The sequence below is a fragment of the Equus quagga genome, chromosome 16 (genome assembly GCF_021613505.1).
Source record: "Equus quagga isolate Etosha38 chromosome 16, UCLA_HA_Equagga_1.0, whole genome shotgun sequence".
NCBI classification, from domain to species: Eukaryota; Metazoa; Chordata; class Mammalia; order Perissodactyla; family Equidae; genus Equus; species Equus quagga.
The window spans coordinates 37,624,762-37,650,637 of record NC_060282.1 but is presented as its reverse complement, the minus strand read 5'-3'; the positions used below and the strand labels follow the sequence as shown (position 1 = coordinate 37,650,637).

General features: G+C 33.9%; 1 protein-coding gene across 3 annotated transcripts in view; it reads right to left on the bottom strand.

Annotated features, from left to right (window-relative positions):
- Nucleotides 1-1,498: 1,498 nt before the first annotated feature.
- Nucleotides 1,499-25,876, bottom strand: part of RNF19A (ring finger protein 19A, RBR E3 ubiquitin protein ligase) — a 45,082-nt gene continuing 20,704 nt past the window's right edge. For all 3 annotated transcript variants that reach the window (XM_046642200.1, XM_046642201.1, XM_046642202.1), the window contains exons 3-10: nt 17,848-18,056; nt 12,877-13,021; nt 12,036-12,198; nt 8,896-9,010; nt 8,223-8,384; nt 5,566-5,779; nt 4,345-4,488; nt 1,499-3,693 (exon numbers count right to left, since the gene is read on the bottom strand). In XM_046642200.1, the coding sequence (XP_046498156.1) occupies nt 3,003-3,693; nt 4,345-4,488; nt 5,566-5,779; nt 8,223-8,384; nt 8,896-9,010; nt 12,036-12,198; nt 12,877-13,021; nt 17,848-18,056 (1,843 nt within the window). In that variant the 3' untranslated portion in view covers nt 1,499-3,002. The remainder of the gene's footprint in view (nt 3,694-4,344; nt 4,489-5,565; nt 5,780-8,222; nt 8,385-8,895; nt 9,011-12,035; nt 12,199-12,876; nt 13,022-17,847; nt 18,057-25,876) is intronic.

Genomic DNA, 25,876 nt, shown 5'->3' with positions numbered 1-25,876 from the left:
ACAAACTCATTAAAAGTAGCCATACAAAATGTAGCTGAGGGCCAACCTCACTGGCCTAGTGCTTAAGTTCAGCACCCTCCACTTTGGCGGCCCAGGTTTGGTCCTGGGTGCGGACCTATACCTGTTAGTGGCCAAGCTGTGGGGCAGCCCACATACTAAAAAATAGAAGAAGACTGTCACGGATGTTAGCTCAGGGGGAATCTTCCTCAGCAAAAAACCCCACCAAAACGTAGCCCCGAGAATCTTGATGGCTCTGGATAGAAAGGCAAAATGATCTAAGGAGTGGTTTAGGTATTTTGTTCACATCACATAGGAATTAATAGCTCTGATGGTTTTCATCATATAGTTTATCCTGTGGTGATCAAAGTTTATATTTAGATGATATGCTATGGAAAGTCTTACATATTTACAGATTAACTCAGTTCCCAGTGAAAATAGGTTAAGAGTAATGGATTGTGTGAATTTAATATAAAAAGCTAACTAATTCAGTACTCTGAAGTTGGGAATTTGTACATTTAAGAGAACCCAGTTAAAGTGGTGGTCTACATAGTAAACAGTAGGGTATGCTACTATAAACTTTGTATTCTTCTCTCTCATTACCATGTAATTTTTCCCATAGGCCTTTAAAGAAAGCAAAGTGCAAAGGGTTTTAAAAGGATTTGGTGAGTTAAGGCCTGTCTTGAACCCTGGAGTATTCTCTTATTCTAGGGTAGCCCAAAGTTGAGTTCCAGGGGAATCTGGCTTGGTTCCAAATTAATTCAAGTTTGAAAGAACCCTGGGAAATGAAGGACCTTCTGAAGCCAGCTGAAAGGTTTAGACCATTTTAAAATGAGACTGAGGCAGTTCTGGTTGGGGGTACAACCAGAAAAGGGATGGGGTTAACTGAATACACTGGCTTCCTCATGGCATCAGTATTGCTGTACTCCTCCTAAAATCATTCACCTTTCCACTTAATCTTCAGTCTTCTAAAAAATGTCAAGAAGGCAGTCAACATAGTCATACAGATTTTCATGAAGTATTAACTATGTAACAAGAAAACAGAAAAACCATCTATGCTTTTATAGAGGCTAAGAGAACAGAAAGCTTTTAATTACAATTATTAGCTTGAATTTAATGGCTCTATTTCCATAAGCTAATGTTGCCAGAGTAGAATCCCATAAAATAGTCTTTTAAGATCTTTTTACTTTTCTGTTAAGATAACAATTTATAATACTTATTTCTTCACAATTATAAATATGTTTACTTTCCAACCAATTTACTTTAAAAAATAATGTTGATGAATAAAGCAGCTTCTTTCTGGAGGACAGGCAGGTATTAGACACGAAGAAAGGACAGTTTCTAACATTCTTTGTTGAGAAGTTCAGCAAATGCTTCCCTGCTGGCTGAGACCAGAATGCAGAATTATCTTAATGGCTTGCAATATTTATGAAAAACTACCCCATGACAAATGAATATTCCTGTTCATATAAAAATCTGTGCACAAACCATAAGGCAGTGATACATTAGTATTTACATTTATTTCATGTATGCAGTTTACACACTCATTCTTGAACAAAATTGGAATGCAAACAAATATACAAATATCATAATAGGCATTATCAAATAAAATAACTGGCACTAGTGTTATAAGCATATTAATGGAGCTGGTGAGAAAAAGTGATGGAAAAAGACTGCAGCCCATGGCATTTTTCTTTTTATCAAAAGAAAACGCTCAGTAGCACCATACTGGTAATACTTAAAAGAAACACATGAGATGGAACATTTTAACTGCTATCACTGAGGTTAACCTGTTTTATTTAAGTGAATTACACAGGAAGTTAACAGTACAGGCAGTATTTTGGCCAACTTCTGTTTATGTCAGCTGAACATCTTCCATAAACAAAAGCAAAAGAAAATAAAGCCAGCCACACGTGGACTCCTCCTTCAGTACTTGGTACAAACTCTGCGCCATGATTTGATTTCATGATTGGAGAAGATATGCATGTGTTTATAAAGTGAGGTTATGTAAAGTTATTCACTAAAGCCTGAGTGTGTCTTTGGTAGGCTAATACTTTTTCAGCATTGTCATTATTAATCATATTTATGTTTATCTATCCTGTATTTTTCTACATAAACCAAGGTGGCTAGAGAGGACATCATGGAAAACAATACAGCAAAATTCTCAAACAACTAGGCCCTTAAAATCCAGTCTATTCTAAAGGCACCAAGAATCAATGGGTGGAAACTTCCCCTTAGTGAAAGCTGAATTTTTTATAATACTTATAAACTAATAGAATTTTATTTTGCAGTTTTATGTATCTTATTTGGTGCTGTTAGTATACTTAATTACCTACCTTTACTTTTCTTCTAAGTTGGCATCAACAATATATAAGATTTATAGAGTACCAGATATTTCTATTTCAAAGTTGTGCAAAAACTGCCACAATCTTGCTCAAAGTCTCTAAGTATCCAAATGGTAGCAAATGGGCTGCATTAAGCTTTATGTATCCACATTGCATATGAACAAAAAAATGAATATGCCCACTTATGAATAGAAATGTTACAAAGAGTATCATATACTGAGAGTAACCTGCAAGGTTCTTTAAACAGTATCCCTTAGTGGTTTCAATAAAATGTCACTAACCACTTATCCCTAAGCATCAAGTTTTCTTTATAAGAATGCTGTAGAACTGCATTAGTATTTTATATTGATTATAAATTAAGCCAAATTTCTATCTAAATACACGTGTGTGCTTCAAGCAATGTTTTGTGGCAAACATACAAAACATACTTCTCTTAAGAATTATTGTCCTTATAATAATGCACTTTTAAAGCCTTCATTTCATAGTTTGGTAATTAAGATCCACATGAAACACAATGCTTTGCTGAACATAGAAAATGTATCTGCATAATGATTACATAACCTGGCATTTGCTGGTAACTTGAAACAAAGGAGTCACATGTAGTTCCACCAGCTCCAAACAAGGCTGTTGAGTGGTAATTATTTTGCAGCATTTATAGGTCTAAATTTCAGTCTGAATTGCAACTTTTAATTCCGTTGTCTGATGTGAGTGGTTGTTATTTGTTTCTTTTAGTGCTTCACCAAAATATAAATCAACATTGGGTTTTATTCCATTGTTACCATGTTCTTCAGCAATATGATTCAGCTGTGGAACTTCTGAACATGAAGCAGTTTTGGTAAGCACAGAAATGCTACACTGATGTGGGGAATTTTCCAGACGGTCGTTTTCTACCTCAGGAAGAATGTTTACAGTAGCAAAGCGGGCATGATAATCATTGGAACCATGACTACAAGAAGTTTTCATGCTTTCTAGGTCAGAACAACTAAATTCAGAAAAATGACTAGAGTGGGAATCTGCTACAGATGGCATACTGTCACTGAGGGATGGAGCCTCAAATTCACTTGAGTTCGTGCTTTGTTGTTCTAACAACTGTGCATCCATGTCCTCTCTGGTCTCATTTATCTTCATGTTACTCTTTTTTCTCAATTTACCACTTTTTGATTTTTTTCCTGCTGTTGCTTCTTTGGACCACTTGGTGGCACTGGATTTACCTTCAGGCAAACCAGTGGATGCACCACCAGTATGACTTCGGGTGGCACTGCCATCGTCCACACTACTGCTTCCACTGTTGTGTCTGAATTTGGATGGTTTCGATTCAATATCTACTTGTACCTCCATACTGTTACCTTCTCTGGAACATAAAAGTAACAAATATAAATACATTTCTGACGTCCTTTTTACTTTTATTCACATGACAGCAAAGGAGGAGGGGTTTCTGTGTGAAAAATTCAAAGACTATATAAAAGCTATCCAAACAAATTAACCAGGATACATTTTACTAAAAAAAACTGCTGGGAATAAGAGGATTGTCTTTATAATAATCAAACAAATTTTAAAAATGTTTTTAAAAAGCAGCTACATTTGTTGCTTATGTTATTTTAGGTACCAACCTTCTCCATTTTTTAGAACAGCTTTATTGAGATATAACTTACATATCATAAAATTCATGTATTTAAAAGTGCACAATTCAGTAGTTTTTAGTACATTCCCAGAGTTGTGCAACCATCATCACTAGCTAACGCCAGAACATTCATCATCCCCAAAAGAAACTCATACCCCTTAGCAGTCAGTTCCCATTCTTCCTTCTCCCCAGTCCCTGGCAACTACTAATCTACTTTCTGTCTCTATGGATTTTCCTATTCTGGACAACTCACCATTTTCTCTTCCAGAGAACTTAGTAATTGGTGACCATTATTCACGATAATTTTGCCTAATAATAGGGATAATTCTTCTAAAATTAATTTTAAAAATACTTCTGACTTTATAACAATTTTTTCCTTACTTGTCCAACGGGATGTAGGAATTCAGAATGGATCCTGCCATTGCTTTGGTGCTGGCATTATCACTAACTGTTCCCAAGCTGACGGTGCCAGATTCTCCACTTAGACTGTACCGTTCTTTCTGTACATCTGCTTGGACTTCCAACCTTAAAGAGGGGGTATCAAAAAAAAGCTGTTATTATACATATCAGCACTACCACAGTATGTATCTTTAATAATTCAATTAGGAACCCTAGTAACAAGAAGCTATTTTACAAACAACTACAAACATTATTGTTTTCAGTTTCCTTTTATTGGATTATTCAAATTCTGCTGCAGCACTGAACAGTATCAGCCATCCAAATAAAATGGGAAAAATTAGCTGTCTGCCAGGTAAAGTAGTAACAGAATAACACAGAAAGGACATAAATGATTTTAACTTAAATATGCTCCACTATTCTCACTCAGGATGTAGCACTTTGCATGCCTTGTTTCAGTGCAAAACACAAAATCCAAATACATTAAAAAATTATTCTACATGAAAGATCAGTGAATCAAAAAATCCTGGGCGTCTATATGGTAAAAATGGTTCTATAAATTTAACATCTGACTCTTTAAAAGACATAATAATATATACACTACTATAACTTAAGAGTTTGTGTTTAAAAGTAAACTACCTAAAAATAAATATGACCGATTTTATCTTTTAATTCATTTACTCTCCCCTACTTTGAAGAAAAAACAACAACAGCAACAAAGCTAAGAGAAGCAAAGAAGAGTGAATTAAAGAGGAAACAAGGGAAGATAAAAATGCTTTAATTCCTATTTATCTATATGGTTGTTGGTAAGACTTGGTGAGAATGAAATAACTATTAATACATAAAAGAACGCAGGCAGACTCTCCTGACCTCAGTTCATGCATTCCCAGATATCGTGACTCCAGTTGCTCTCCCAGAACTCAGCCAATGTCTCATTTCCTAACATCTAGCTGTTGCTGCCTCCAGAGATACGGTTCAGGCTTAAGTCCTGCCTTTACTGTGTCCACCGAAGCAGCTCCAGCATTGACTCAGAATGTAAAATCTGACAAGTGCAGTGGAAAAGCTGGCAGAACATCATGCCTTAGACTTAGTGTCTACTGCATGATGGGTATATTGTGATGCTTTGTGTTCAAAATTCTCATCTAATTAATAATTTGTAGTTAATGGAAGGCAAAAACAAAACAAAACAAATCACATTTTCCTTACCTGTTAAAACAGTTTACCATGGCACTTCCTGACAAACTCCCCGTTATACTGGCTCCAGCCAGTGCCATGGTGCTGGCTGTTTCACTCAGGTTGTCTCGAATGGCTCCTATTCGATCCATGTGGCTTCCACTTGCACTCAAACTGCCAGTCAGACCACCAACACTTCCCTCCCCTATGCTAGGGTTGTGTCTTGCTTCTGCTACTGAAGTTGTATCTAAATGCAAAGATTTCAAAGAAATTAAATAAGTATGATTATTAACTTCCCTCTTCTTAAATTTCAGATAGGACATTTTATCACATAAAGTATAAAAAATACACAGAATAAAAAAGATGCCTGGAGCCAGGGACCCATAACTATCAGATAAGAGTAAAGAGAAATATCTTAGAGAGTAAAGTTGGATTAAGAACCGACCCTCAGTTTTAAATGGTCACTACAATTAAAAAAAAAGAATCTAGAAGATTTAGAAATTCTATAAAGAACTTGATGGTTGAAAAATTTAACTGACCTTGGAGGAAAATTGTGCGACAGTTTTCAATAAGGCTGTCATTTAAAGAATGAATTATTCTCTAGGTCAATAAGAACGGGCCAAAAGTTGATTTCTAGATATATTCCACAGTTCCAATTGTCTACAAGCTATAACAAAATCTAATACCACTATATTCAAATTTTACAGTACTTTTCACAAGCTTTACATTGATGGATTCATTTATTTGCTCCAATATTTGAGTTCCTATTATATACCAAACAGTGTTCTAAGCACTGGGGACATAGCGAATCAAAGAGACCAACATCTTGCCCTCAAGAAGCTTACATTCTAGTTGTGGAGAGCAACAGATAAAATTATATGGTGATAAATGCTATGAGAAAAAATAAAGTAGCCTAAAGGGGAGTGAATAAAAGGCAGTGAGAGTGATGAGGAGTACATGTGTGCATACCTGTGCATTTTATATAGTGTGATCAGAGAAGAAGCTCTTTGATAAGGTAATACTTGTAGAGACTCAAAGGAAGTGAAAGAGTGAACCATGAAATCATCTGGGGGAAGAGTATTTCAGGCAGAGGGAATTGCAAGTTTAAAAGCCTAGAAGTTGAAGTGTGCTTGGCATCCTTGAAAACATCAAGGAGGAGTGGTATAAAATAGGAGAGTCACAAGAGATGAGTTTAGAGATGAAGTCCGGGACAGATCAAGTGGGCCTTAGGGATCATGATAAAGACTTTGGATTTTTTCCCCCTCAATACAGTTAGAAGCACTGGCAGAGTTTTGAGCATAAGAGAGACATGATCTGAGTTACGTTTTACAAGTATCACTATGGAATAGTGAGTGGCAGCTGAAAAGCTGATAGATCAGTTAAGAGGCTATTACAATTGTCCAAGAAAGGACAGTAGTTTGGACTAATGGAATAGCAGTGGAGAGGGTGAGAAATGGTTGGATTATGGCTACATATAGAAGGAAGCAGTAGAATCTGCTGATGGATCAGATGTAGGGTAAGAAGGGAAAGGGGGAGCATCCTAAGTGAGGGTTTTTGGCCCAAGCAACAGCAAGAATGGAGAGACTACTTAAAGAAGTGAGGATGACTGAGAGAACAACAGGTTTTACAGTCAAGAGTTTGGTTATAGACAAGTTAAGCTTGAAATTTTTGTTAGACATTCAAGAGCTATTTAAAAAGAAGGGTTAGATGTACAAATGTGAAGTTCAAAGGAGAGTTCTAGCCTAGATATAAACTTAAGAGCAGTCAGTCTATATATTATTTAATAGATGAGATTACCTAGGGAGTGAGTGTAGATAAAGAAGTCTGAGAACTGAGCCCTGGGAAACTCCAAAATTTAGAGGTTAGAAGAGGAAAATGAACCAGCAAAGAAGACTGAGAAGGAGTGGCCAGGAGATATGATGAGATGAGAAGTGGTTTTCCAGAAGACAACTAAAGAAAATGTTTCAAGAAGGAAGGCATGGTCTACCACGTCAGGGGTACTGTTATATTAAGATGAAAACCAAGAACAGACCACTCTATTTCGTAACACGGAGCTCACTGGTGACTCAACTTTGGTGGGGTGGTAAAGATAAAATTCTGGAGAGGTAGGGACCAAAATCTGACTGCAGTGAGTTCAAGAGAGAAAGGGAGGTAAGAAGTGAACATCATCTTTGCACATCTGCCTGATTATTTCCCTAAGACAAATTTCTAAAACAAGAATTGCCAGAAAATAGAACATGCAGATTTTTAAAGGTTTATTAACTTATACTCCTACTGGGAGTCTATGAGGGCCTTTTCATCTCCAGTTATTTTTCTAATCCATATTTCTTTGAATAACATTTGCTTGAAGACATTTTCTACTCATTTGCCATCTCTATTCTTTTATGAACTGTATTTTTCTTCATTTCCTTTTCTTACTGATTTGTGATGTTTTAGGCAAAATTTAAGATTAAAAGTCTAGAATTTCTGAGGCATATTTCCATTGAAGGTCAGGTACCTAGAGCTATTCCACCCTCTTTCATCCAGTCACCTTTCCTCAGCAGTTCATTTCGCTGATGTGCTTCTGGATGAACACTACTAGGCCTAGTAAAAGGTGGGCAATGGAAATTCTGATGGGTATGTCTTCTGCAGCCTCCCCCCTACTTAAACTATCAGTAAGCACATTTTTTTTCCTTTGCTTAAAGACTTACCCACAGCTGTGTTAGTTCCACCAACATTTATATCATTTTCATCATCAAATTCAATCCTGACTCCTTTACCATTGCCTGCTGAGACTCCACAACCTCCACTTCGACAGAGAGAAATTGGAACAACGCCATAGACATAAGCTAACATAATAGGAACACCAATACCTAAAGAGGAATTAAATTAGTCATTACAAACAAAAAATAAATCACAGAAAGATGAGTTTTGCAAAATCTTTCTGAGAGAAGGTGTACAGGAGAAAAGTGCTAGGGTTCTTACAACCCTTGCCAAAAGTGGATTTATCCAGCTGTCAATAGACACAAGCAAATTCAAAGGTTCTAGCCTTCCGGGTGATACACATGAGGGGAAAAGAAACAGATGTAAACCCTTTTCTTTTTAAGTAGCAGGGCTAAAACTGTATTTGGGGGGGAAAGGGTTATCAGCCAATAATAATTTACCAAGTATCCTAAGGCTAGGCTCTTGAGTCTATACTATTTTTAACCAATTACAGTTACTGAATGAGAGGCTTTCTGCAGGCTCAGCTTAAGTTGTTCTTAAATAAATAAAAAAGTAACTCTCTTATCTTCAACAATATAATGCTTTGTTTTCTAAAATTCTTCCACAAAACTTTAATTCTATAAAATTTGAGGTAATTAGTATTTTTAAGCATTTTCTTACCTACAGTTACTGCAGCTACAACTGGAGATACAATTACAGACAATGTTACACCACCTGCTATGGCCAAATTCCGTTTGTGCTTTGAGACGTCCTTGCCTTCGTATCGATTGTGAATCTTGAATTAAAAGTAAAAATGGGGGTGGGGAATGAAAAAGAAAATACATTACATATTTAATTCAAATGAAATAGACCTATATTTGCTAGAAATATAAAGAGATTTCTCTTACAAATTCATAGTTAAGTGCTCTAATTCAAGGTAAATGTATTATTGTTCTTAAACCATATTCTTACACATAATTTGCTTATTAATAATTTGCTTACATAAGACAGCGATTTAATAGATTCTACTTTGTGTTTACTTTTAAACAGTCTTAAGTAAAAGTAGTGTTTATAATCTTATTCAAGAATAGTATAATCATGTTTCGAGCAAAGAAGAAGGAATTAAGAATATTATTTTCAACATAGTTATGAGGTGGATGCTTGACTAACAGGATTACTTCTAAGAAATTTAGCATTCCCCAGGTTTCTTTCTAAATAAAAATTTGCTCCCCACAATCTTTTTTTAAAATTGACCTTAAAAAGCAGTACTAATAATAGCAAACATCATTAAAGAGAATCAATTTTTTCCTCAGATTCTTTTTTATGAAGAAAAATATTATCAAATGACTCAGAATGCTAGGCTCTCATTTATAGCTCGAAGCAAGGGATAGAGAGAGAAAAAAAGAAAGTAAATTATGCTGCCAGAGGACAGGAGTTAGATCTACTTAGCATCTTTGTACAGTACAGGTGTTAATAAACAGACTTTAGTATCACCATGGAAGTGGTTTGGGAGATACTATATGAACTTTGGGAAATAGCTCAGTATCTTTGTTCTCATGGTTTGCAAGGGCTAAAGCTTACAAAGTACATTTTCTCCTCTGTTTCAAGAGAGATTCAAAACAGCCTCAAAAGTGTACAGGTCATCTAAAATAAAATACTTGTACAACATTACAGATGAGGCTTAATAAAATAACCCGTTATTATTATGTGGTTATTTTACAGGCTGTAAAATACAATGAGTCTTGAGTGATATATTAAACAGTGAAAAGGCTGGGGTGGGGAGGTGGGTGAACATTCCTGGGGCAAGGAACATTTATATTTCCTAGTCAAACTCCTGTTTCCCAGCATTGACTACATGTTCCCAGGGAATGGGCCTCTATACTTCCTTAAATAGTATGCAGAGATGCAGGCAGAGATGGCAGACCTTCCCAAGGTACCTTTCATTATTCTTCAATGTTGTAGCTAATTCCTGCTCCTCCCCACTCCCATGCCTGGAAAACTTTGCAATGGAGTACAGAAAAGCCAAACCTAAAAGCTGGTAAATTAGACTGGCAAAGGCAGGCCAGAAGAAAGGAGTCTTCTAGAAAATTTTGCATCCTCAAGCACCAACGTTTAATTACAGTGATGGTATCATTCCACTATTTCTAGTCCAACTTAATTTTTTCTGTTTTACTGCTTTGTGCCACCTTTTCTATTTGTTACTGTAAATAAAGGCTCAGCTTTTAGGTATTTTATCAACTTAGCAGGTTTTCCTGGGCTAATGTATGTGCCTACACACCACAGAGAACACTGTTTCAATGGAAAAACAACTCATCAACTTGCAATTACAACCCTTTGGGTATATGTTTGAAAAAAGGAAACTTGTAACTGCACCTAAGACTTGAACAATGAGGTAAATAATCTCTCTATAAATTATTTGTAGGTGTGTGCAGTACAACAGTCTCTCCTTCCCTTCTCCTTCTAAGTATCTGACTAAACAGTTTTGTTTTGAGCAAAACCTTGCTTTGGATAACTACATGAAAAATTATTATAATCACATATTACATTTGGGACTTTAAGTTTAGTTACTTAAAACCTTCCAAAATGAACATTTGGCTCATAAATATCTATGTTTGTCCTTGGTTCAAATGTCAATTTTTAAAAAACAGGATGTATTGTTATTTTTCTGATTATAAAAGTAATATGTGTTGAATATAAAAAAATTTTGCTGTTATTAGGATGAGGATCAGCCTTGTTTTGAGTTTGGTTCCAAAAGTCAGAACTAGAACTAAATAAAACAATTTAAAGGGAAACAGATTCTGATTCAACATAAGAATTTTCTAGCGATTACAGCTACCTGGCAACAGAATGGGCTGCCTCATGAGTTGGTGGTTTCCTCATCAATGAAGTGCCCAAATGGCTAGACTGAAATTTATCAGGGATCTTATACAAAGAATTTGTACATCTAGGTCTAAATCCCAGTTCTGCTTCTGTGTAACTGAAAATAAATTACACAAACTTTCCTAAACCTCAATATTCCAACACATAAGTTGCTATGAGGTTAAGATGAGTCAAAGTACATAAAACACCTACCACACAGTCAGGGCTCAACAAACATTAGAGCTCCCTTTTTAAAGAATCCCTACACTTTTTCCTGCTTGGGTACAAGATTAGGATTAGATAATTTCTAAAGTTACTTCTCAATTCTGACATTCTATTAATTTAGATAGCAGCCGACTTCCTAGCCACTTCATAAATTATCCCTTTAATCTTTCAAAAAAGAATTATTTGCTTAGCTAATGAAGTATAATTCATCACTCATTGGCCAGTGGTAAGTATTGGTATTTGGACTTTCACAAGATTGTTATACTCTACAAAATAGTGTATTTACTAAGAGCAATAATCTGACGGAAAAAAAGTGCTTTGAACTAAAGTTGGAAATAATTCAGGAACTGGCTAATTATTCTTTGCCTGAAGGCATGTGTTATTTAGCTGTTAACTTTTTGTAGATCTGACTTTACAAGGATATACCCATGAGAAAAATGTCAGATGCGTATCCTTCAATACTTTATACTTAAAGTTGGTTTATAAGGCAAATGTCCTAAAGTTCTCAGTCAGATAATTTTAAAGCAAGTCTACTTTTTATACTTTTTGGTAAGTTCAGCTTACCAAACACTGAAAATTTCTTATGAAAAAAATAGTAATTGTTTTATACTGAAGATACTAAAAATGACATTTGTCTTTCAAAACAAATAAATTAAAAAAAGACAAAAACAAAGCAAGAATCATCAATCTGAAACCTAAAGATAAGATATGAACTAACAAGGAATTATGCATTTTACCTTACGGCCCACATAGACAGGAATGCCAATAATCATTGCAGGGATAGCGATCCCAGCTATTAAAGCAATTCCTACAGGAGCACCAACAAGTGTTCCCAGCTGCCACAATATTTTCTTCTTTCGGCTCCAGGGTTTCTTCCCCCAAAAAGTACATCCTGATGGACTAATGGAAAAAATTATAATGTAAAGTAACTGCTGCAAAACATCATAACAAATTACATCACATTAAAGCAATGACTATAAAAGAAGACTTCTCATACTTAGGAATGAGTTATTTTTTTACTCTTTGAATTCTGAGTTCATTAAAAGCCAAAAATCAAGGTAGGAACCACCATAAATTATATTAAAAGGATACTGATAACTGGGATTCGGGTTAAATATTTATCTCTAGTCCTCCATTAGCCTCAAAACCTTAGGTTAGTTTTTGAAGAGTGAATTAATGCAAAAAGTGCTTATTTTATCCCTGCTTTAGGCATACAATTATCTGATTAAATCATGAGTTCACTTTGTGGCCTAAATGAGGAAATTTATATATGAGAAAATTAATGTAAATATTTATGGCCTAGCATAATTACATGGGTCTTAAATACTAGCTTTCTAGTTTAACAAAAAAAGAAATCTCCATTTCCAAATTTTGACTAGTTATTAATCCCAAATGACTAGCACAATAATTTGGTTCCTTTTAAATTTATGTTACTAGACTAAAACAGATCCCTTTAAGTATCTTATAAACCCCAAGTTTAAAAATGCTTAGGATAATACTTTTTCCCAAAAAAAGTCCGCTGTGGTCTTACGATATAAAATTACATTTAGATATAAATAGGTGCTTCTATAAGCTTACCTTAGATAATGTAAATCTGAGATTTCTTTCATACACAACCAGCAAAACTCACAACCACAGACAGCACATGTCATGTGATTACAGCTCCCATCATTCATCTTTATTATATAAGCAGCACAACGTGGACATGGCTTTATATCATCAGCTATTAGGAAAACAGAGAGACCTGTTCAGTATATAAAACTGGTCTAAAAATTACAATTTCTAGTAGATAATCAATTGTAGCACTGCCAAAAAATCTTAACATGTATATTTGTTAACTGATAGCTTTAGCCTGCTATTTTTACCATATAAAGCATTTTTTCTTCTCTTCTGAGAAAAGAAACATTTTACATTAAATTTTCAAATTGTAAACATTTTTCAAACACAGAAGCAGAACAATGAGAACAAAGAATAACAAAATAATAAAAAGAGAAAGGAGAACCAAGGACAGTCATAGATAAATTGTGAACTATGTAAGGTTTGTTTTTGTCCCTACCCCATAGCTGCCTTCTCTGAGTGCCACTTCATGTTCTAGAACTTTCCTAACCATCTCCACTTAATTAAAACGTAGATATTCTATATACTATTCCTTTAGTGAATGAACACTAATAGGAAGCGACAATTTGATATTAATCTGAAGCACTATATACAAAGGACTATCAGTTTACTTTCTCTTCAAAGTAACATCAACTATAAGCATATAAAAATAACAATACAAGGCCAGCTCTGGTGGCCTAATGGTTAAGTTTGGCATGCTCCTCTTCAGCAGCCTGGGTTTGGTTCCCAGGCGTGGACCTACACCACTTGTCTGTCAGTGGCCATACTGTGGTGGCAGCTCACATACAAAAAAAAAAGAGGAAGACTGGCAACAGATGTTAGCTCAGGGCTAATCTTCCTCAACAAAACAAAACAAAACAAATTAAAAAAACCAATACATACATCTTTAGAAAAGTAGCCTTTTCCTTGCATTTTAGTTCATAGAAAATAGGCCTTGCAAAGAATCAGTACCCAGAACAAAAAGGAGGAGGTAAGAGGTTAAGGTAGGGTTATATGGTTATAAACACTCAAATAACAAAAAATAGTTTCAGAACTAAAGCAACCATTTATTGATTATGCTCATAACTGTTTTTAATTTATCTTTGTCCTTTTTATTCATTTATTCAGATGCTATTGTTGAATGCTTCTTCAATAGTAATGGTTACAATGCACAAAGGTGCCAAGTTAAAATCAAGTGGTACATAACTTTAGGAATCACTGACACAGAATAAGAGTTATCTCAAATTATACAACTATTGTTGACTTGGACATCTATTTAAACAGAAATCAGTAATAATTTTACTATTACTAATAGCCAGCAATATTTTCTAAATACACACAGACACAAAAAATGATATGTAGTGTTAGCCACTGAATTCAAGTATTTGTTCCAATTTCTTAGATGATAAGCACTAAGCTATATTCTGTCTTCCTTTCTACAAACTTTGAGGTCAAATGTTACATGTGCTTTATCAGTGAATTCAGGTTTCCCTAGTGCTTCTTTTAGGGACAAAGCTGTTTTTTAACTTAAGAATTGGTCAATGCTCACAATTAGTGTTTTAACGATTCAAGCAATTTTGAGCAAACTGATAACTCTAATGCAGCCAAACCAAGACAAATGGCAATTACTAGAATATAAAAATTAAAAATACCCATAAGTCATGATTTAAAAATGATCCAAAGAACATAAAGTCTGCATTAAAAATTTTTTAACATTAGGGCATAAATGAAAAAAGCTGGCTTTTATAGCTGATATAACTTCTACTACATCAAATTAAAGAAATGCTAATAGTATCTGTTTAAGTGACATATTAATTGATAAACTTCCTCATTCCAGAGTATACTGAAGTAGTAAGTATCTCAATTAGAGACAGGAGTAAAGAGAATCAGGCTTTTGCTCTGATACATGCAATCTTCAGAACAAACTGAAAAGATGACATCCCCATTTATTCTTATGGTTCTAAAAACACAAACTAGGCTTTTAATATGCCAACAGTACATGTTAGAGAATTAACACTATTAGCAATGTATTTTTGATATGTCTCTTTTTTATATCTGTCCCCACGTTTTCAGTCTCTGTATACTTATTTATCTACAAAAGACTGTTTTGTCTGCTTTGTCTCTTAAAACAACAAATTAGAAAAAAAATTTACTATGCACATTATATATTTCTCTCAAAATATTCTCAAAATGCAAAAATCCTAAATAAAATTGTTTTACTGATTAGACAGTCAATTGATGCCCCATTCCCAAGCATCTATTAATCTACAGCTCCTTTATATTAAAGAAAAGGTTTCCCATTTCTATTTAAAGTGTTTGGCAAAAGTTTGTCTTTTTTGACTACTGCATCTCTATTTACTGTTAAAATACGGGCCATTGTTACATTAAGAAAAAACAATAGGTTACAAAATACTATGTTCTCAAAATTTGTTTTAAAACTCCCCTACCTCTACCATATTACCCGTAAGGACTTACAATAAAATGTTAACAGTGGTTATCTCTTGGGCTGGTATTATTAGCAGTTAGGGGTAGGGGTTGGGAGCCAATTAAGCATATTTTTATAAAGGGGGAAAATATGATAAAAATTAAAAATATGCGGTTGATTTAAAATGTAACTCCAAGTACATAAATTCCCTAGTAGTTATAAGAAATAGCCAACTAATTATTATTACACCAAGCTATTATTATTAAAAGCACAGCCAATTTTTCAATGTATTATGATAATGGGAGACAAAAAATACCGAGATATCTGGAATAGGAATTAATAAAAACATTTTAGATGGTAGTTTCCTTTCCTCTTTTTTCCCCACAAGTCAGTGAGAACCCAAGTTGAAGTTTTAATTTTTTATAGATTACATCAAAAGAAACTATCACATAAACATTTGTTCTGAGAGCTTTGATTTTTGGAGCACTGTAGGTAAAAACGCATGTAAAATTTTTGAACTATAAGATTTTTAAATAAACATGGAAAAATTCCAAATAAAGTTACTTTTTAAAAATCACCTTGGGAGGCTATATTTATTCCAACAATGCTACTATTTGGCTCAAATCATTTGGGAAGTTTTTCTTTCATAATTACTTTCAAAGTGCTTTATATAATATAAAAACAAATCACTCTCATGATCATATAGTCACCTCCTACTTTGGATCCACTCCATACCAGTGATTGGTATGATACTCTAGTGGTTAGACTTAACTCCAAAGGAGTTTTTGGTCATCCCAGAAATCAAACTGACATTAAGGGAATGTATCAGGATCTAAAGGTTATGACCAATAAGGCATTCCAGGGGAGCACTGCTGAAATAAACATACAATCTCTCACAGTGACTCCTGTGAGGAAGACCAACATTTATTTGGATAACTAAATCATAATTTTAAAATTAGTAACAAAAGTCATCTCTTAATCATTTTTTTTAATGATGGTCCAGACATATGTAAATCTCTAGCAGGTGACTGATTTCTCTAAGTTTCACTACCTCATATAGCCAGAGCACTTACTCTGAGCCAGAAATGTTTCAACTTTATGGACATAAGTATTCTAAGTATCTTCATTTTACAGATGAGGCAAGTAACTTGCTCATGGTCACACAGAGAATAAGCGGAGAAGCCGAGGTTCGAATCCAGAGAGTCTGACTGCAGAGTCCATTCTCTTACTCTACATGTCTATGTCCTGTGTGCCCATCCCCTACTTAGAGAAGAGGGACATCACTTCCATCTGGGCCACTCAACAACTACAGCTGACTCCACAGGGGACAGTTTAGGTATATTCAAGTCCTCTCTGAACTGCTTCTGGACTCATACCTAAAAATTATTATTAATATATTTGAGTTTCACCCCAAATTTTCAGGAAACAGAAGTCAATCAGCAAACAAGCATGAAAATCCATGCACATTATATAAAGCATTAAAAGTTGAATTTAAAGTTTATTTAATTTTAAGTGTTTAATTTTAAATTCAACTTTAAATGCTGAATAAGATTTTTTTTCTAGTAGCATAAAGTACATGACTATCTCAATACGCTGCTGGTAGGAATGTGAATTATTTTCTTGATAAGTTTCTGTATTTTCTGAGTTTTTCCCTTTTACAATCAATGAGAAAGTGAATGAATATTTTTCCAAAATTCATTGCAATCCCAATAAATAATGAAAATTCTATGAATGTGAAATATTAACTTTTGGAACTTTTATTCAAAGAACATTAAGACGTTCAGAAATTTTTTTTTTTAATTTTGACATTTATGAGATACATACATTGCTCATGTATAGATCCTCAGGTTAATTTTTAAATTTCTAGCCAAAGTTCTTAGTTTGTGTCAAAGGACACAAAGTTGTTAGTGTCCCTACTAAGATATGATTTTGAACCCTTGATCCTGGAATTGGATGAGACATCTGTAAATAAAAAATATGTTTCACAAAACATGTAAATGAAAAGGATTCCAAAAATAAATACAGTCTTCCTGAGGTATGCTTGGATACCAAAATCTATGATGCTCAAGTCCCTTAGTTGGCCCTCGGTATCTGCAGATATGGAATCTACTAGGATATGGAAGGCCGACTGTACTGTTTTAAATCTGTAACCTTGTGATATTTACACAATTAGAAACAACCTAAAGGTAATATATTCAAAATTAATACTTTACTAAAAATATTTGCTAAGTTGTACATAAAACATCTTTATAAACAACAGTTTTGGACCATCTTCAGTAGTCAGTTATATAAATCATCATGACACTTCCTTTTTCCTTTTTTTTTTTTAAAGAAAATCTTTCCAATCTCAATACCACTTTCTTCCACAGGAAAGAATGAGTGCTTCTGGGACAGAAATACTAACATGTAAAACACTTTTGAAAACTGAAGGGTGAACAAGTGATAACAGGAACTAAATACTGTATTTTTATTAAAATAACTAGTGTTCTTTGTCAAATATTTTATTAGAAAAAGTTCGACATAAATACCTGCTGCTCCAGACTCTTGACTATAACTAATGGATGAAGAACGTATAGTCCTCAGACGTAAACTCTGGGCTCTCTCTTGTCGAGCAGCATCACAGGTCTGATTAGGATGCCAAATCTGTTTACAGTGGTAGCAAAACTCTGTTCCACAGCCTTCTCGCCCACAAGTTAATTTTGGACAGCTAGCACATCCAAATGCTATCACAGCATATCTTGAAAGAACAAGAAAAACGACTTAAAATGTGATGTAAAACAAGAGATAATCACTAAGTAAAAAAATTATCCATCTTAAATGCTATTCCTGAAAGTTCTCTATTTATGCATGAGCAAAGGGCCATAAACTCTAACACTATCTTACCAATATAAAAATGGGGAAAAAATGAACGGTTCACAAATGAAGACATATAAATGGTTTAAAAATCTTTTAAGTTCAATTTTTAACTTTTAACTAGGATACCAAACTATATATATAGCTTAATCCCAATTTTATAAAAATGCTATTAAATCAGTATTGTATGCACATAGAAAAGACTAGAAAGAAACACACCAAAAGTCTTAACAGTAGTTTTTCTGGTATTAGAGTTTTAATTTTCTTCTTTATATATTCATACACTTCTGATTTTTATAATTACTTGTTACTTTCAAAATCAGAAAGATTTAAAAAATTATCCATCTAAAAATATAATGACTATATGGATCAATTATACCTGTCAGTTAATGGCAAACTCTGCCATTATAAACTGTGATTATCTTCTATTTATACATAAATTCTCATATTTTTGTTTCTAAGACGCATGGTAAAAGTAGTCTTTGGGGCCAATCTCCTACCAAAAAGTACACAAACTTGAATTTTTCAATTAGGAAGTTTGTTTCTTTACTTCAGATAAAAGATTGAGAACAGCAGATTTGTGACTAGCCCTAATAACTTATTCTCTGAGTTAATATTTTTGGCACTTTAAAAATTTCCCCGTGAAAATAAATTCTGTGCACTCTTGGGCATTTATCCCAGAGAAATGAAAACTTATGTTCACACAAAAACCTGTACACAAATGTTTACAGCAGCTTATTTGCAATAGCCAAAAACTGGAAACAGCCCAGATGTCCTTCGACAAGTGAATGGTTAGACAAACTATGGTGGCATTATATACCACAGAATACTACTCAACAACAAAAAGGAACTATTGATACACTTAACAACTTGGATGAATCTCTGGGGAATTATGCTGAGTGAAAAAAGTCAATCTTGAAAAGTTACATGGTGTATGATTCCATTTAGATAACATTTTTGAAACAGAATTTTAGAAATGGAAAACAGATTAGTGGTTGCCGGGGTTAGGGATGGGGTGGGGAGGGGACAGGGCAGGAGAGAGGTGGCTGTATTTATAAAAGAGGAACATAAGAGATCTTTGTTGTACAGTACCTTGACTGTGGTGGTGGACACATGAACCTACAAGTATAAAATAGTATATAACTAAAGACACACACACACACACACACACACACACAAATAAGTATAAGTAAAACTGGGGAAATTTGAATAAGATCAGTAGATTGTATTAACACCAATATCCTGGTTGTGATATTGTTTTATAGCTTTGCAGAATGGTACCACTGGGGCAAAGTGTTTGAAGGACACACAGGATTTCTCTGAATTATTTCTTACAGCTACACACAAATCTACAATTATCTCAATAAAACTTTCAAACACAAAATGTCTAGAGCTTTTTGGTTCTCTTTGAAAGAGAAACAAACAAGTCTTACCTATGTATAGGAAATATCAAACATTTCCTTTTGCTTAGAAATTTAGGGGAGTTTTCAGGGCTCCTTTTGTTACTGGCTATTATTAAAATAAAATTTTAAATAATAATCATAACTGAGATTTTTATTAAACTTCAAGATAATCTATTAAATTATGCAAAATTTTAAGAGTCAGGAAGTTCCTCCATTTTTTGGCCCTGTTGCTCCCTTAGTATCTCACCCTTAAAACTTAAATTTCACATCTTAAATTCCCTTTTATTTCTGATAGACCAATTCTCCAATTATCATTGTCTATCATAAATATGTTCAAACATGATTGAATTAAAGGTAATTTAAATCAACACAGGGTAATTTAGCAAGGTTTCATTTCCCTGAGAGTTTATTCATTGTAGTCTCAATAAAAAGAAAAAAACTTTCAAAGATTCTACACTATATTTTCTATCAAGTTATAATCTAAAGCAGTCTTTAAAATAGTCAATGAAAAGGAAATTGCATTCTCTTCTAAACCTCTTCTCTATCCTACCTTTTCTTGAAAGAAGGAGGGAAAAGGAGGGACACAATGGGGAAACCTGTGTGCATGCAGGGGACAACACTAAAACCAACTATTTTTCAAATCAGTCACAATTTATAAAGGAAGAAGAAAAGTTTAGGCTACCTGGGCCAAATTCCACTTCTACCACTTATTAGCTTTATGCTAATAAAAACTATAGTTTTATGTAAGTTACATAATCTCCCTACAACTAAGTTTTCCCAAACATAAAATAGGGATCCTCTGAAGTTCGGTTTGGCCTCAGTTATTTAGCCACAATCAGCTTCAGCTTTGGCCTCCTTGATCTTTAGAAAGCCAAATAAGCATATGACAGCTTTAATGACATTGTGAGTACTCTGCACTTGTGCTTGATATGAACATGTGATCATACAAGTTACCATCATTTCTACATTAACATAACGTATGTCATATTAATATCTGAACATCCATTTTAAAATAAACATAGGTAGGCATTCCAGGCATAACTTAGAGTAAAAATCTTATTGCTTTATATGGTGAAATTTTACTGGACAACTAAACTATAAACATACACATTGTGTTGCAAGAATAAAATGCAATAATTATTAGTGTTGACTGTAAAAGTCAAATTTAGATACAAACTTAAGAACTTGCAAATAATTACATAGGGAAACAGATTTACTGATAATACGAACATTGAGAGTGTTTTAACTAGATAAATTTAGGAGGAATATATCCTTTATGAGCAAATAAATATTTATAAAAATATTAGGTAGATTAATAGAAATTAGGTTATATCATAATTCTAACCTTTGCAGAAGGTTGTTCAATACACTAGTATATCACTAAACAAAACTTTTAAGAACTGACAATTTTTAATTAACGATTTAGGCTATGAGTCTTTTAAGAGATAGTTCTAGTAGGGAATGCATAATATCTTGACAAGAACAATTAAAAGCAGAATGTTAACTTTGCCATTTCAAAATTTCATGGCAGTGAAGTTCCAAAATCTGGCACAAAAGCCATAAAAACATGAAGGGGTATGGCAAGAAAACTGAGGATGCAAAAAACAGTTTCTTCTCAATAATCAAACTTCAAAACAGCTTCATAAACTGCTTTAAGATGAAAATTCTTTATAGTTTTAAGTCTAAAGACTTAAGCTTGTTGGAAATGATCCTTATAGACAGTGAATATCTATTATCTATTTAGAATTTTTAAAATACGCAGAATTATCAGGAGCAAATTAACAGCTGACATGTATAGTAATTATCATTCCTGCATTATGATGTCAAACATTTAATATGTGACTGTTAATTAAAACAATAATGTTTTAAAATGAAATTTTACATTTATTTTTCTAACCCAGAAGTTCATCACACCATGATTGGTAATATTTGACTTTGGCCTTGGAGGAATATTGATTCAACATCTGGCCACTTGGCATTTGGTGAAAATGTAGGTTTTGATGCATCTCAAAAATTAGGATATAATAAAAAGAGTTGTGACATTTAAATAAGACAATACGTGTGTGTGTGTGGAGAGAGAAAGAGGTGAGGGAAAGTAGGGAGAAAGGGAAAGAGAATTAGTTCATGGCACATCACATGTACTCAAATGTTAGAGATAAAGTACATGAAACTTGTTTTATGCTACTTCTCTGCGTTTTCTTAATGGAAAAGCTAAGATGTCCTATCCCAGAACTAAACGTTCAAGTCTATTCAATCTGTGCAAATTCCAAAGAAAAACAAGATTATCTTTAATAATACTAACCAAATATTTTCATGAATATATATTTTGATGACTGTAAAAGTTAGTTTGTCTAGTAGTTTTTTCTTATGCTAACAATGATTAAGTGTTTACTATGTAAGTGTTCTGTGTTCATACACATTCAGCCCTAATAATAACTGTTAAGCACATTCTATAACATATCAAGGAATTAAATGTACCTAGCATTCACATATTTTGAAAACGGAATGTTACGCCTCTTGAAGGTGATTTTCATTGGGTGGGAGCCAAACTTATTTTCCATTGGAAAACAGTTCTCAAATTATAATGGAAGCAAATGGTAAACCTAAATACAAAATACTTGCTTGAAAGAAAAATTTCAGGAGTCTCTGGTGCATTAAGTGTTATTTGGAATAAAACCAGGCTTAGCAGAATGTCAGAGAGAGAACAATAATACTGGTTAACTAAACATCTCTGGCATATTCAGACCCAAACTTGGTTTGGAAGAACTCCATTTCCTTCTATGATCCATCATTTAACTTAAGTCCTACTTTCCATCTCTGTTCTTCAGCTGAAAGTCTCTAGCTACTTGAAATGCTTAAACATTCCTACTTAGCAGGAGTGGAAGAATAGGAAGAAAGTGAAGAAGATATAAAGGGACTGAAATAGGGCAGTCTTTCCAGGAATGTTTTCTGTTCACTGGGTTATTAACAGGTGATCCACACTAAGAAAGTATTCAATGCTCAAGTTAGAAAAATGCTAAGCAAAATTAGACTGCTTTTTTGTTTTTTTACTATAGGATTTGCTAAAAGAATTTTTAACATACCAACAATCAGTAGATAGCAAACACTACTTCTTGAATGATTTGACCACGACATCTATTTCCTGGAGAGTTTCAGAGTACCAGAGTTCCACAAATTACCCTATCAGTAACACTGAGGAAATAGGGATAGTACATTCTGCCTTGAGCAAATTCCTTATGAAGAACAGTAAGAAGAGCAAACTATACTTAACATGAAATGCAATCCTAAGAAAGACATAAAAATAAGAATTTTAATTAAAAGATGAGAAAAAAGAATGAAGAAAGGTTATCCAGGAGTCCAAGAAAACTTTTTTCAAAAGCACAAAGTTTTAACACAACCTTTAAAGAACAAAGGAAATATAATCAGAAATATCAAAATTATTTGACTCAGTTAAGGGGAAAAGTCAAGTTCTATATCAAAACCAACAGGCTCATATTTCCACTTGCAAGAAGTAACTACCAGTTCAGTGGAAAAGGAGTGACTTACTTGATTAATATAATTGGGAGAAGATCTAGCAAAGTGAGGCTCATTTCCTGGTTCCCTCTTTCAGGATCTGTTTTCCTACAGAGGAAGCATTCTGATCTGCTTTCCACTACATGTTGCAGGAGAGGCCTACAGTTGTAGAGAACTGCCCAGACTATTTGGAGATGTCCGTCTAATTTAGGGGTGGAGTGTTAGCAAGCTCTTTTGGCTGCAATTTCTAAAGCTACATTCTTTAGTCGACTAATTAGTAAGAGAAAGCTGAAATATCTCCTGTGTCTTATATATCAACCTGATTCTTAATGAGGGTGTGAGGGGAAGAATGTTATTTTTATTGATTCCCTAAAACTCTACTAAAAATCTTAGTATCAATTAACAATGTTTGGTGTAGCAGTAGTATATACTGAATTATTTGGTGTTAAAATACACCTAAATTAATTTTATGGTTAGGAAGAATAAATTAAAAAGAGCAAACTCTTAACTAAAGGTATTCTTAGAATACTTTCATGAATGTCTATTCTAACACATAGTAATATTTATCACTAGTTATAAATTACAACTTCCCCTGAAACATAGTTTATTCATTATGGCTCCTCATACACAAAACCTGCTGTTTTCGAAGTCACATGTACTGTTTCCTCCAGAGAAAATCAAAGTTGGATCTCTCCTTTATATAAAATTTCTAAAACATCAACCTAAAAAGCATTTCCAGCATGTGAAAAGATGGCCAAGTTATGGCTAAAACTCTTCTTCGTAGGAGGGGAATGAGAGTCATATGGATATTAACTGGAATTCAAAAAATACATATTCTTTAGCCCCTAAGTCTACGGCCAGCCCCATTTTTTTAATCCATTATGAATAGTATCCTCCACCAGAATAAGTTATTATTTGGAGCCATTTAAATGTCAGCGTATCAGCTTGAAGCTACACAAACCTGATTACAGTTGATCACATTACTTTAAAATGGTTTATTAACTGTTCCTAAGTTATATGAGTTATGTTAGCAGCACACAGTCAGATCAGTTCATTCAACAATACTTATTGAGCATGTGGTTGACCTACAGTTACAAAGAAAAAAAAATACTTTTTTTGCCCTTGAGGGGCTCACAGACATTAAATCATCAATTATATTCTAATATAATAAATGTTCCTGTATATTCAAAGATTCCCAGCAAAGTCAGAAGTACTCACATGAGATGGCAGGGATAATGGGTACTTGTAAAAGGATGGTCTTAGCTAACTGAAACAAGTAATGACAGAACTAAAATGCCAACTTTTTGCTATCTGCCTAGACAATGTACAAACTAGGCCTCCGAGGCAGAAGGCAATCAGATAGTTTTATCCAAGACACATTCTATGCTTCCCCTCCTACACATCCTTCACCTCAATTCTTCTCCCCAGCCAAGGCCAGATTCTTCTCTGAATCCGTGTAGACTGCCATATTCTAGAAGAGATCTGGCTAACTTTACCCTTGTTAAATCACAGCAAACAGGTTTGGCCTCCTAGGCCCCTTCTCAAGAAGAGTTTTTAGAAACGCTGTCCTTTAAACAAGTTTAATCTGCCCTGGCTCTCAGAAGAGTGGAAAGAATATTAGGTCAGAAATCCTAAGAGATCTCAAACAGAAACCAGGTCAGGTTTTCTTTCTACTCTAAGCTAAGGCAGTATTTCTCAAACTGTGTTAAATTACATGTTTAAGTAAAACTGATGTCAGACGCAAAGAACAGCCATATTGATAAATACCAAGAGCAAAAGTAAAAATTCATAATTTCACATCTAGCATTTCTGGAAAAAAGCCTTTCAAGTGTGTTGTACAATGAAAGGGGTTAAATACTATATACATGCCTAAGGTACCATACTGTTGGCTAAGCATTTCTATGAATAACTGCCAAGCAGATGTTTACCACATTCCTTATGCCAGATTTAAAAAATAAATGGAGTTTAAATAAAACATGTCCCTCTTTGGAGCCAAAGATTTTAATAAGTTCCAGAGGGAAGGGATTTTCATCTTTTGCTCATTATTAAATCTTCAGTACCTGGCACATAGGTGCATTAAATATTTGAATGACTGTGCTAAAAAAATAAAAACAAAACCAGAAATGGAGATGAGGAATGATAAGTAAGAGCTACTAAAAGCTTCCTGTGTGCTAGGAATTATGCAAGTAGCAACATCAAAGATCTATCTTAATCCTTATAACAATATGATAGGATAGAGATTAAAAATCAGGTCTGTACATGCTCATAGTAAGTAAAACTGTAACTTTTAATGAGGGCTTATGTAGTATTCTGTTTTCAAAGTATACACATAAGTTTTATGTTACTTGGTGATGTTTTCTACATAACACAACCATAAAACCTATAACATAATCAAGTATATAAAATATGCTCTTAACAATCTAGAGAGCCAGCATAAATCAAATATAAACGAGAATACATAAATAAGAGTAATCTCCATGACGTGTTTTCTTTGTCCTTTGTAGTAAGACTACTGACAACCACCAAAACCAAAAATTAATTTATAGCCAAATTAATCAAGACCAATTCTTTGTTAAACTTCTAACAGTTGAGTGGTTGTTTTCAAAATAACAGAATCTATTAAAGTAGCTGTTTCTATTATTGTGTATTTTATACTTGAGTTAACATTTATCCTCCCCAAAATATTCAGAATACTAAGCCATTTTACTTTCTAACAATGAAGTTTCAATGAGAAGAAACTGTGCAGAAATATCCCAAAGTCTGAGTTTATGAAAAACCTTAAAATTTT